This window comes from Balaenoptera physalus (assembly GCF_965194825.1).
Source record: "Balaenoptera physalus genome assembly, chromosome: 8".
Classification (NCBI taxonomy): Eukaryota; Metazoa; Chordata; class Mammalia; order Artiodactyla; family Balaenopteridae; genus Balaenoptera; species Balaenoptera physalus.
This window is the reverse complement of record NC_138887.1, coordinates 54,011,663-54,025,211: the sequence shown is the minus strand read 5'-3', so window position 1 is coordinate 54,025,211 and position 13,549 is coordinate 54,011,663. Positions and strand designations below refer to the sequence as shown.

General features: G+C 39.8%; 1 protein-coding gene across 2 annotated transcripts; it reads right to left on the bottom strand.

Annotated features, from left to right (window-relative positions):
* Window positions 1-1,699: 1,699 nt before the first annotated feature.
* AGR2 (anterior gradient 2, protein disulphide isomerase family member) lies at window positions 1,700-13,277 on the bottom strand. Of its 2 annotated transcripts, none has more exons than XM_082472795.1 (8): window positions 13,178-13,277; window positions 10,271-10,416; window positions 9,945-10,008; window positions 9,774-9,826; window positions 8,362-8,435; window positions 5,573-5,636; window positions 3,174-3,257; window positions 1,700-1,995 (listed from the first exon to the last, which is right to left on the bottom strand). In XM_082472795.1, exons 2-8 carry the CDS (start codon window positions 10,407-10,409, stop codon window positions 1,946-1,948), a joined length of 528 nt encoding a protein of 175 aa, XP_082328921.1. In that variant the 5' UTR covers window positions 10,410-10,416; window positions 13,178-13,277; the 3' UTR covers window positions 1,700-1,945. The 2 variants fall into 2 exon arrangements, with proteins under 2 accessions (XP_082328921.1, XP_082328922.1); XM_082472796.1 differs by having other exon boundaries at window positions 13,160-13,239.
* Between the last annotated feature and the right edge of the window lie 272 nt (window positions 13,278-13,549).

Here is a 13,549-nt window from a genome sequence, read left to right as displayed (position 1 = left end):
GTCCTATAGTTGCAATTATAGCATAGAAATTCTTAAATTCTTTTTCACTTACCCTTTTTGTTTCCCTGTGATGTTTATAACTTATAGATGACAACATAGTGCACTTTGTGTTAATTATGTAATCATTAGATTTGGAGGTGGCCCCTTTCTTTGGGTATGTTTAAATAATGTTGCCATTGGCATCTTCGCAGTACAGTTTCTCTTGAATGATTTTCTTAGGACAGATTCTCAGAGGTAGAGAAAACTGGGTCAAAGTTGATCAATTTTTTTTTTTTTTTAATGACTATTGCTCTGTCACTTTTCTAAGGGAGACTCATTTCCCTTGCAGCCTTGACATTTGACTTCTCAGAGATGTATTTATATTTTAAAAAGTATATGGGTGGCTAAAATAGCATGTCATTCAATAAATTTTAAGGACTTAATCTTATTTCACATCAGCCCAATTAAAAAAAAAAAACTATTTTGCTGTACAATAAGGAAACCTGAATAGCTTAGAAGTTGTCATTCAAAATATTTGTTTATACACATGGAAACTGTTTTTTTCCTCCAGTTAACCCTCAGAGAGCTTTCTAAATGGGATATTTTACCTTTTTAAGTACATGTAGGTTACCTACTTACAAGGAGGGCACCCAATCCCTCTGGTGATATTTTTGCTGAGGATTTATATGTCATTAAATCAACAACATAGGTTTCTGTTGCAGAGCTCTTTGACAGTACTGTGTGAGAGAAAAGTATTTTAAAAAGTATTAACTGGGAAAGTTAATAATGCCAAAGAATCTATTCAGAAAAGGCTGTATCCAAACAAACAAACAAACAAAGTTAATTAAGACAAGCAATAGATAACCAATAGGCAAAGCATTGCACAGACCGTCACAGCCATTCAGGGGCCAAAGAAGGCAGTGGGGTTTGGGTGATAAAGGAATTTTATCTAACAATGAATGTGAGATTAAATATGTAGTGAAGGAATTAATACATGGTTCTACTTTTTGCAGCAGAATAAAGAGTTAAAAGTAGTTAAAGTGCTCCCCTATCTGATGGCACCTCCTCTCTCACCTCATCCAAAGATAAGTAGTAACCTCTGATCTTTACCCCATGGACACGATGTCAGTGCCCTTTGCTCTTTACCCAGCAAGTCACATTTGGGTGAAGAAGATGGGAACATATCAACTGAATTTATTCCTGGCCAGTACTCTAAAACCTTAAGAGACCAAATATATTATGAGTTTAATTTTCAGGATTTCATTAGGGTGTGTTTAAGGATACAGATATTCTTTGAATGACCTTTTTTTTACAAAATTAGTCTTCTGAAGGAGAAAGCTACCTGCCAGAGGCTTTCTCTGAGAGCAAAATCTAACTAAAATTGGATTGCTAAATTCAAGAGTGTCCATTGGAGTTTCTGGCCAGGGTGAGGAGGGGTGGTCTTCAATTCGGTATTGATTTTCATGGGATGCCTTTCTAGATATTCTTTCACACTAGAGCATATCGTTTGATACTTCTGTTGTTCAAGCTCATGTCTACTTTTAGTCACCCAGTGAGAAACTATGGTGAGATGAGATGATAACTTTGTTTTTGGGCTTCATTGCTTGAATTAGGTTTGTCTTGTCCTCTTTTTGAACATTTTGTGTGTCTGAAAATCCTATTTGGTGAATGAACCGAAGAGCTTTTCTGTGAAAGACCAAGTTGGGGGAAAAAAGAACAGTTTGAACACCCCTAAAAGGATTTATTTTTTTAAAAATCATGGCTCACTCTGGTAGTATAAGATATTGTTTTCATACATGTATACTTAAAACCAAATTTAAAAAAAGAGCTGTTGTAACATGAAACCATAAGCTAATCCGTAGGTTCACCAGTGCTTCTGCCTTCTCCACAGTCTTCTAAAATCTCCTCTGGTTCCAAGTCTCAAGGCCCAACACAAAGGGAGGAGCTTGCAGATTTTGTTTTTCCTCTACAATTCAGTCTTCAGGAACTTGAGAGCTTTCTTCATGTTGTCAAGCACTAATGTGGGAAAAAGTTATGAGAGTCAACACATCATCAGAAATCATATTGATAGATATAGCGTGAATGTTGGTAACCTTGTAAATTTTTTTCTAAAAGTATGTGAAATGGCTTTTATTATTATAATCTAGTTCTCTTCCAATGTTTATTAACTGCCTTTCTTACAAGGCACGGTGATATTACCTGTGCAGAATACCTGCCTTTAAGGAACCCAAAGTCTTATTAAGATCTATACTGTTATCTCAAGAATGATCAGTACATTTAGAATGTGCTTCCCCTGGCACACCCAGCACCTACTGGAGACATTGCTAATGGACCAGGACATTCTTTCCTGCTGCCCAGACACAACCTCATAATCCTTCCCAACATAACGTTCTAGGTTGGTGCCACCCAACAGAAATTTCTGTGATGATGAAAAATAGTCAATGCCTATTCACTGAGTACTTTAAATGTGGTTACCATGTCTGAGGATCTGAATTTTAAAGTCTTAATTAAAACAGCTACATGTGACTAATGGCTGACACATTGGGCAGTGCAGGTCTACATAGTCACTAGTCATTGAGTGAATTGGTTCTTATGACAAGACTCAATTTTCTTCCCAGAAGGACTAATTAGATGTCACAACTAGGTACAGCCTCTCATTGAGGTTCTTCATCTGCCTTGAGTCTCACACTTTTTTTTTTTTTTTTCATGTTATGGCAACCCCAGGGGAAGTGAGTATCTTGGCAACTATTTGGAACCATCTTTCCTACTGATCTTTAAAATTGAACTTGAATTCAACTTTAATAAGCTGGACTAAATTATTTCACTTTTGTTACTTGGAAAACATTTAACAAAGCATGCAGATTGCTACTGTTGCTATTGTAATGGTACGATTACTATTGCGCTCAGGTCTGTGGTAGAAGGAGTTAAGTGAGCCTAAGAGAAACCTGAAAAGGAGGTAATATGGTCCTAGGATTCTCCTAGAGGAAAAGATACCTAATCTAAATAACTCATCTTTAATTGAGTTTTTAAAAAAGTGAGATCAATGCTTGAATGTCATTTGCTGGAGGACACAAGGCCAGTTAGGGTCAGACTGGTTCTCTGGGGTCTCTGAGCACAGCTTTTTCTCCCCTCCCCATGTGGGCTCTCCTCCCAGTACAGCAGTGAAACAGATGTTCAAAGGAGGTAACACTTACGTAGAGCCATATCCGAAGGTTCGTAAGCATAGAGACGATTTGAGTATCTTCCAGTGATGTCGGCTCTAACTGTCAGGGATGGGTCTACAAAGAAAAAGCCAAAGGGAATGGAGTACTATGTTTCAAAATAACCCCTATTGCATGATGAAGGCTACATGTGTATCCACATCCCATGAAGAGAACACAATGTGTCCTGCTGGATGAGATTCTACTCCATCCGGTCTGCAACCTGGCCTCTGCAGCCGGTACCCAAAGCCAGACTGGGAGCATTCAACAGCCGTGCAGCGCTATTTGTGGAAAAGGTTAAGAACCCTGCTGTCCTATCTATAGCAACCTGAAAATAGGGTAATATACATTCTTGGGATGGCGTTTTGTTTTTTTGGTGAAAACATTGGCATTCTCTACTAAAGAATTATTTTAAATTTTTGAAATGATTATATTGTAATTGAAATATGTTACCAAGAGCAACCTGGATAATTAGGAACTCACATCAAATGCTAGTTTTCCAAACCAAAGTTGTTTTTTTGTTTTAAGTGAATAAAAGAATGCAAGCCCTTAAGACCAGCCAAGGCGAAATAAGTGTGTAGTTTTTTTACTTTATTGTTAAGTAGCTGCATTTTAAAAATAGAGATTTAAGCGTCTTCCCCTATACGTATATTCCTATAGGTTGAAATCCTTTTTTTTTTCATGTTTTATATTTACTTGAAGTTATCAGTTAATGAGGAAAAAACAGGCATAAATAAGATGCATCCAGAAGGGAGGTACTAGGATATGCAAAGGCCTAGCAACCTTGCCTTGAGAGAAGTGATTGAAGGAGGCTATGGTCCGTGTCCTGAGAATTAGATGAAGAGGAAAGATGAGGCCCAGCCACATGGATGCCAAGTCTGTCACCGGTACCTGATGGACAATCCCTGTCCTTTCAGAATGTTGGACTAGAACCAGCAGACATAAATCACAGGAAGCAGACTTTCGTTTCTTCAAGAAAGACTTAAGACCTACTCTGCTTCTGCCCGCTGTAGAGGATACACACACAGGGTCTCATCTTCATAATACAGTGACATCAGAGAAGCGTTTTCGACTCCCAAGCATTGGCTTACAGCCTTGGCTGCACAGTCATCTGCAGAGCTTTCAAAGACTGCCACCTGCGTCCCAGCCACTGAGATTCTGATTTAATTGCTTTGAGGTGTAACCTGGGCAGCCTGATGTTTAAGATCTTCCAGGCAATTCTAATGTGCAGGCCTCGTGGAGAACTACTGAGCCGGAAGAGCAAGCTGCCTGGGACCTAGTTCTTATGACCAAAGGAATCGAACGGGGGTTAAAAAGCCCTTAGACAGGAACACTCTGAAAAGAATTCCAGCACAGGGTGTGACTGGATGACCTATAAGGGCCCTTTCCTTTAAGGGTCTAAATTTTCTAAATCCCAACAAAACCAAACCTGTAAGATTAGCTCTAGTTCGGCCTTTCTCCTTTTCTCCCTTCACTTTTTCTTGCCCCTGTTTTATAGGTTAGTGTGAACTTGGATGAATTACAGAGGGGATCTGCTTGATCTGAGTGAGCTCTGCTGTGTGATGGATTTAATTATGGATTGTCCTTTTATCAGTATCACTTTGATCAAAGCCAAACTCAATTCATTTGTTCAGTCATTTAACAAATACTTATTGTGAGCCTACCACAGGGTCATGCTGAAAATATGATGGTGACCTGAAGAAGATCTGGTCCCTGCCACATGGGGGGCAATATTTATTAAACAATCACCCAATAAATACAAAATTAAAACTGAGGAAAGAGTGACCATTGAGAGGAACATGGTGCCACAAGAGCACATCGTGGGAGTTTGAGCAGGTCAGTGAATGACAGTGATTAACCAGGTGACCTGGGGGTACCAAGGGAGGAAGCAGAAAAGCTTTCCAGCAGAGGGAATGGCACATGAAAAGTACCAGCGGCAGGAAGGAGCATGTCTCCTTTGATTTTTTTTTTCTTTCAGCCCATATTCATAACTTGCCTAGAAATAATGATCAAAAAATGTCAAAAAGAAAAATCCAGCACAGGAATCAAAAGTTTGCCTGATTAAATATTTATAGACCTGATATAATTCAGGGAAATGATTAATACATTTAAACAGTTAACAGGGTACTTCCTTCTCAGGTGTACTTGTGGCAGAAGATGAGAAGTTAATATTAGCAGATGAAGAAAAAAATGTCATGTATGGAAATAGGTAGAAGCTTGCATTTCCTAATGAAAATAGGTTGTGAAACTGAAAGTTAAACCTCCCCAGTAGAGCTTCGTCGTGGCCTTGGCCATGGTGCAGCAGCACGTGAGGGTGTGGAGGACAGAGGTAGAGATATGGCGGCACTTGTGTAATGTTCACAGTGTTTTATCTCATTGTCACTTTTACTTACCAATAAACATAATCCTGGGGACGTATTGGCCATCAGGAGAAAGGTGTTTGTCAGTTGTTTCATACTAAGATTTAAAAAAAAAGCAGCTTTCAGTTTGTTTATATTCTTCAGTTATTTTCAAACTTGTTAAAACAACAGTGTGTCCATTCCTGGGCTAGGCATCTTAAGACACTGTAAGTCACATCTCTTAATACAGAGAGTTTATAATATAGATGGGGAGGCAAGTTCCATGCATGAAATAATAAGACAGAGCAGACTGTGATGCAGAACATGAGGTAAAGAACTGATGCATGTGGTGAACAAAGAGCCAAAAAACTCAGTAAGGGAGAATTTGGAAGGCATACAGTGTTTGGGGAAGGAGCTTGGATGAGGTAGGAGGAAATAGCATAATGAAAAAAAAAAAACAGAAGTCATTTTTAGAGAATCTGCAAAAACAGGATTATCTTGAGAATTCGTCTATCCATTTATCATTTTTTAATTTTCTCTGTTTAACAGGGAGATACAGGTAGGAGAAGGAATATTTAGGATCCAGGGGGGTGAAATGTTACGATGAAGGATATACAGGTGCATTGGGTGCCCAGAGCAGGACATTTAGCCTCATCTGCAGGTTCCGCTAGGACTTTCTGAAGTGGGTAAAGAGGAATCTTTAAAAAGTGAATAAGGGTCAGTTATATAGAAAAGGAGGTTACTCCAGGCAGTGGAGGGGGTAAGATTATACAAAGGTAGAGGAAAGGCCTAGCACTTCATATAACCAAGTGTTTGGATGGGACTAAAGGATAGGGATACCTGAGGCGGTAGTGAGAGAAGATGCTAGAAAGCTACTTCAGGGGCTGGCTTGTGAGTGGCCTTGCACACCACGCCACAGTGTTTACGTCTGCTCATAAATAAATAACCACTGAGACTGTCATACAGAGTGAAATAAGTCAGAAAGAGAAAAACAACTATCGTATATTAACGCATATATGTGGAATTTAGAAAAATGGTACAGATGAACCTATTTGCAAAGCAGAAATAGAGACACAGACATAGAGAACAGATGTGTGGACACCAAGTGGGGAGAGGGGGGTGGGATGGATTGGGAGATTGGGGTTGACATATGTACACTACTATGTATGAAGTAGACGGCTGGTGAGGGCCTACTATATAGCACAGGGGGAAGAAAAAAGAAGGTACAATCTGTTTGCAGGACACATATTAAGTTAACCTTAGACATGCATTCCAGTATACATTAGGTGCAGACAAATACTGTTTGATTCCACTTATGTGAGGTACCTACAGTAGTCAAATTCATAGAGTCAGAAAGTACATTGGTAGATGCCAGGGGCCAAAGGGGGACAGTGCGGGGAGTGGGGAGGGGGAATGGGGAGTTAAAGTTCAATGGGGACAGAGCTTCAGTTTAGGAAGGTGAAAAATTCGGAAGATGGATCATGGTAAGAGTTGTACAACGATGTGAATGTACTTATTGCCACTGAACTGTACAATTAAATATGGTTAAAATAGTATGATTTATATTTTGTGACTTTTACCACAATAAAAAGAAAAAATATTAAGAAGAAAAAAAAAAAGAACCACTGGAGGGGTGTTAGAAGTGCCATGATTGCAATTTGGTTTTTAGAGTGATTACCCCGACAATCATGTGGGATTAGATGGGATTTATTTTGTAGGCAGGGAGCCACTTAGTAATACTGCAATAAGCTAGGCAAGGTGAAAAACTCTTACACTAAAACAGCGGTCCTCAATTTATAGGGAAGTGACCAATAGCAAGAATATTTCAAAGTTAGAACCACAGGGCTTCTTGACTGCCGGAGGTGAGTGGGAGGATCACCTCTAGAATAACACTCTAATGGAATAAGGAATAGAGGAAAAAGAGCTTTTTGAAAAACCTGGGCCTCGCTGATAAATTCGGTGTTGAACCTGTCGAGTTGAAGCTGATTACGAGATTTCTGGAACTAGGCTGTGTGCGTAAGTTGGAAGCTGGTGCGTGTTTGGGGAAGATGTGGGAGTTATCGGTAAGCAGGCATTGATTAAAGGCCGATGAAATTGTCCATAGAGAATATAAAATACAAAAAGAGAAGTAGGTCAAGTAGAGATTCATGAAGTCACTCATATTAAGGGGTAGAAGGAGGAAGAGGAGCCTTGGAAGGGAGGTGGGGCAGAACCGCTGGCGTGGATGTTCCTTCAAAAAGCCAACTTGTCAACCTGGAAAGAGGATGACAGAGAGAAGCTTCAGGGGACATCTAGTTAGGGAGAGTAGTCTTCTGAGTAGTTTACTGACTGTTTGCTCTCGGAAGGAAAGTGGATACTGTTTGTATACCAAGCAGAAGAACTTGTCAAGGCAGAAAGCTTGACCATCAGGAGGGGTGGTGATGGTGAAGTAGGGCGGGAAAGCATGAGGCCACAGCACATGTGGAATGATTAGATTTGGACACCTGGAGAGCCGTCTCTTCCGGGGAGAGAGGGCACACGGACTAAGAATGGGTGGAGAGCAGCGAGGACCGCAGGGGAAAGGGGCACAGCAAGGAATTTCTAATGACAGAAACGTTCCACTTATTACAGCAGCAGAGAAATTCTGGACCGCAGGAGCGTATTTTTCAGACAACTTAAAATTATTAATTCCTCAATAAAAATGTAGACATGCAAGAAATAAAATCTTTCCTCATTGTAATCTGAGATGAGATGTTTGGAGCACATCCCCATTAATGCAGTGTGGCTAAGATGTGTAGGGAGGGTGGACCATCCATTTTAAATTCTAAGCCCCAGAGAAATGGCAGGATGAAGAGTAAACTTACAACCAGATTGAGGAGGACAAACTGCTCTGCCAATTTCTGGATTTCTTTATTTTCAGCAAATGTCTTCTTTAAAGCTATAATGTAAAGAAAAGATGGTTAAGCATTCACTTCATCACCAGTTAAAACCATTATTCTCTGTTGGATTTTAAGTTGAACTGTATTTGTAATACAATACTCAACTCCGCCCTTTCTGCAAATGGTTAGTGAAGTAATATCTAGGCCATTGACTAGCTTTGCTTCGCTACGGACTCATCCAATCATTCATTCATTCATCCCTTAATTTTTTTAACCCATATTTACTGAGTGGTTACTATGTGGCAGGACCGTTTCATGTACTGCGAATAGAGCAGTGGGGGAAAAAAAAAATAATGTGCTTTCTTCATAGGGCTCAAATGCTTGTGTAGGAGACAGGGCATAAACAAGTAAATAATTTTAGGTGGAGATAATGGTACTTTGAAGAAAAATGAAGCGAAGCAAGAGGTTTAAAAGCTACAGGGTGGTTAGGGTAGACTTCTTTGAGGAGGTGACATAGAAGTGAGAGGGTGCTGCATTCTAAGATGTTAGGGATATGTCACACATGGCGGAGGGGACCGCAAGAGCAATAGCCCTGAGCTGGGAATGGGTTTAGATGCTTGAGGGAAAGCACAATGGCCAGGCTAGATGCAGTGGAGGGAAAACATGGCGAGAGTGGTAAGAAAGGCAAGGCAGCCAGGGGCCAGATCATGTCCAGCCATTTGGGCCATGATCAGGAATCTGGATTTAATTTTACCTGTGATGAGAAGCCACTTGAGCATGTGAGTGTTAGGATCTGATGGCTTCCGTGTGGAGAACTGACTGTCCGGTGACCAGGTAGGTGCCTGTTACAGGTCTAGGCAAGATCTAAACTTGGTTTGGATGAGGGTGGTAGCAGTGAGGCAATCGGAAGTGGCTGGATTTGGGCAGGACCTACATAATATATGCGGCCCATTGCAAAATGAAAATATGGAGCCTTTTGTTCAAAAATTATTACGAATTTTAAGACAGCAACAACAGAGCTTTACAACAAGCATAGGAACCTACTAAGCACTGGGTCCTGTGTGACCGCACAGGTGGTGTGCCCACGAGGCTGGTGCTGGCTTTCGGATATATGGTGAAGGTAAAGCAATGGTATTTGCGGATGTATTGGATGTGAGATGTAAGAGAAGACAAGAAGTCAAGGATGAATTCTAGAGCTTGTTTTTTCAAAATGTGAACCAGTGGCTAACACAGACTGTGGAAATATTTGAAGTTACTTTAAAATATGTTTTTACTACATAAAATATTCTTTTAAATTCAGCTGTGCTAGGTGCTAAGGATGTAAAGATGAGTGATCTGGACCCTGGCCCTAGAGCTAAAAGCCTGTAAAGGAAATTATATTTAGAAGTATGAATTACCTTGACTGTGTGGGCATTCATCCAAGTGATGAATAATCATCAAGGGTTTATTGCTTTAAGAGACAAAGAGAGATTGGATAATCTTTAATGAGTAGAATTTCATGTGTAGCTAAAGATCACTAGATGGTGCTCTTGAGAGCTTTGAGGGAATTCTGTAAAACTTGTCTTTACCTTGTCTTGGATTTGTATAAAGCTTCTTCATATGTCTGAGTCCAGATGAGTTGATCGCCCCAACCTAGAACAAAATGAACCAGTATATTTAAAGTGATTCTATTCTCAGATCCAAAGCTGTTGAAAAGCAGGGGTAAAACTGGGATCAGTATATACTTGACGCTAAAGAAGAGCAAAACCCCCTAGAGAAAGCAGAAACAATTATAAACTTTGATAAATCTAGAACAAACACATAAACAATATGTTCAGCACACAACTCTCAGCTCTGAATGTTAAATCTTTACCAATTATGTATAACTGGAGGCTGACAAGAAGCTGACTCCTACCTCTGGAGAGGGTCTGGGGCAGTTTGGGTTGAGAGTCCTTTGTGTCCTTCTTAGCTCCTGGTTTGACTGTGGTGTCTTTGGCCAGAGTGTAGGAGAGGGCCACAAGGAGCAAGAATGCTGACACTGAAATCTTCTCCATGGCAAATCTGATATGGAAGACAAACAGATAAGCAAAAAGTCAGTAAAACAAAAGAGAATTAGCAGTTTTCGAAATCTTCAGATTGTAGCACAACCATGGGATACAACAGGAATTGAGGCTTAGATGAGATTGAACACGTGCAATTGGAGTAAAAAACTACCTTCCACAGAATTTTCCTAAGAATGCATAGTATGAATATCTATCTATCCATCTATCAATCTATCTCATCTGTCTACCTCTATATGCTATAGATCCAACTAGATAAAATATGGAAATCTCCATAGAAATCTATAATATAGAAATAAATACATATATATTTTAAGAAAATAAGTAGATAGATGTATATATTCTTATAGCTAAGGGAATTTGCTTTTAAATTTATATTTAAAAAATTGTAGTACTGGAAGACACCTTAAGGGTTATATCCTCTTTTCCCACCTCCCCATTGTCTCATTTTGTAGATGAAGAATCTGAAATTCAGAGAAATGAAGACTAATGAGATGGGCATAGAACCAAGGCTTTTGGATTGTGCCATTTTGCAATGCTGGCTCCCATCTTCCCATCCTGAAAAAATTACCCTAAACATACATACTTCTTTAACATTTTGTTAAAATGAGGACACTGCCATTGAAGAATAAGATCTGAGTAAAATGATTTATTTCATTTAGAAACTGCCAGCTTTATCTTTTAACTAAAAACTTGCACCCACAAAACTCTCTCCCTAGTGTAATATTTACTCAAATTCTATATATTGGTTTTGAATTGGTTAAAATACATCAGTGCAGGTTTCTTTCAGTGAACTAATTCTTTGATTCTCAGTGCAGGCCTGTTAAGGTAGGTGGCTACAGGCATGTACTTTAGTGCACAAAAATATTCTATGGGACTCCTAACACAGAGAAACCAACCCCATGGATGTCTCTTTGTTAATTTTTTTTCCTTCCCAGTATTCCAAATTTAATTCTCAGGGAATGTTACACTACTGTGAAGCAGATGCTTATGAATGGGAAAGTGAATGGCAAGGTAAGATCCATGAATGAGTGAGGAAGTGAGCTAGCTAGCTAGCAAAGTGAATTGCACTAGCCAATCACTAGGGTTATCCAGGGACCATAACATGCAAAGCTGGATGCTTGGGCCAAAGACCGAAATTTCCTAAAAAGAAACACCTAACTCTAATATTGGCGTATGTTTCGAATTAAATCAGCTGAACTCTGCAAGGGAAGCAGGATGGACCATCAATGCTTAGTATTTTTAGGGAGTAAAGTTTCTCATGTTCTGATAGAGTAAGTGGGAACCTTTGTTAAGTATTAGCCAATTCTAAAAAAAAGGCGTTGCTAAGTCACCAAATCCAGACGATGCCTTGTATTAAACTGACCAATTATTATCTGTGTCATCGTACGTAGCCCCACAACATCTCACTCAAAAAACACAAAAGCATAAAAACAGGGATACACTTTCTTCATTTTCTATACCCATAAAGATATGGAAATGCCAATAACAATTTTTATTATCCAGCATTTTGCAGAAACAACTAAAGTGTGCTCCAAGTCTTCCAGCCTTTTTGGTACAAAGGCTTCTTTTTAATGTAAACAACAAAAACCAAGAACCTTTATGTGAGAATAGTTATACTTTTGGAATACTAGTTGGATTCAGAAAAATATCATGGCAAATAATGACTTTAAATTTATCGACACATTTGATTTTGTGTTTCTTTATACCAACAGCATCTAATGTATATTAGAAAAAATAGTAGTAAACTAGTGGTGAAGTACTTAATTCACTGACAATTCTTGTTGTGCAAGTGGCTACTAGGACTCCTTGCTATAGCTCTGCATCTTTCAGGTTGGAACTGTTGATATCTTATACGTGTCTTATGGCAGGATGACTCAAGGGAACCGAATAAAACTCCTGCCGTACAAACATCCTGCTCTGAGCTGACTTTCTGAGATTCACTGTACTGAGTTTTCATTACTGAGTAGACTGTGATCTGCAAACTGCCTGCATAGACCACCTCAAAACAGAAAGCTAACCACCGAGGACATTGATAATTTGGAGACACACACACACACACACACACACACACACACACACACACACACACACATATTCTTCAAAACCAGAACTTTTCACTTTTCATTATATTCCTGTCTTCTTATCTTCAGCAAGGAATGCCTTGCAGGAGGTTTCAGTGTCCCTGTTCATAAATGCCTCAGGAAAGCAACCAGATCTCTCCTCCTACAGCCTATCCCATGAATTTAAAGATTGAAGAAGCAATAAGGATATCTTTATATTAGACACAGAAAGAAAACTGTTTTCTGATTTGCAATAATATTCTGAACTGTAATTCCAAGCAGCCAATCTGAGCTGAGCTTTCACAGTCCTGCACGTCTTTGCTTTGCCAGTGGGAAAGAAACAGAGCATTAGATGGTGATCAGGGCTCAGTAACTAAGACAGGAGACGCTGGGCCCTGTGCCGGGCTTGAAAACTCCTGGAGTTCGCTCACTCTTAAACCTTCCATTTCCTGAGGGAGAAAGCATTACCTTGAACCAGCTCAGGAGCATAGCTCTGCCAAAGAGAGGTCCCAGTAAGCCTTTGGTGGAAATCCCATGATTCCCTCTCCAAATCCCATTTCACTGCCCATGGAACTACCTTGCACTCCTCTGCCTGTGGATTGTCTGCAACTTTACACAGTAACCAAAGCCCAAAGCTCATTCTAACAAGTGCCCTTCCAACACTGCTGTCAGGAGCCTTACCTGGATTTCCCCACCCACCTGTCTGTGTGAGCCAGATGGCCTCGATGCGGTCCAAGCTTCCTAGTGTGCTGGCTCAGCCCAAACCTGTATTTATGCACCTGAGCACACCTCGGGCCCACCCACTAATCCCACATTCGCATGTTGCAAACTCGGAGAGGAACTGTTCTTTTCCCAAGTCTTCCCTGGGCTAAAGAGTTCCTTGTTTTTAAAAATAAGGTTGCAAAGGAATGCCTTTCAGTATGCATGTTGTTAACTGTTTGTGAAAGTAGATTGTTAAGAGATTGGGAAAAGACGGTCAGAGTGCCAAATCCAGGTAAGCTTTAAATGAAGACATTTGATTTGCCTGAAGGCTGATTTGTCTTTTTGTGATTGGATGGAGTTTGCGGTTTG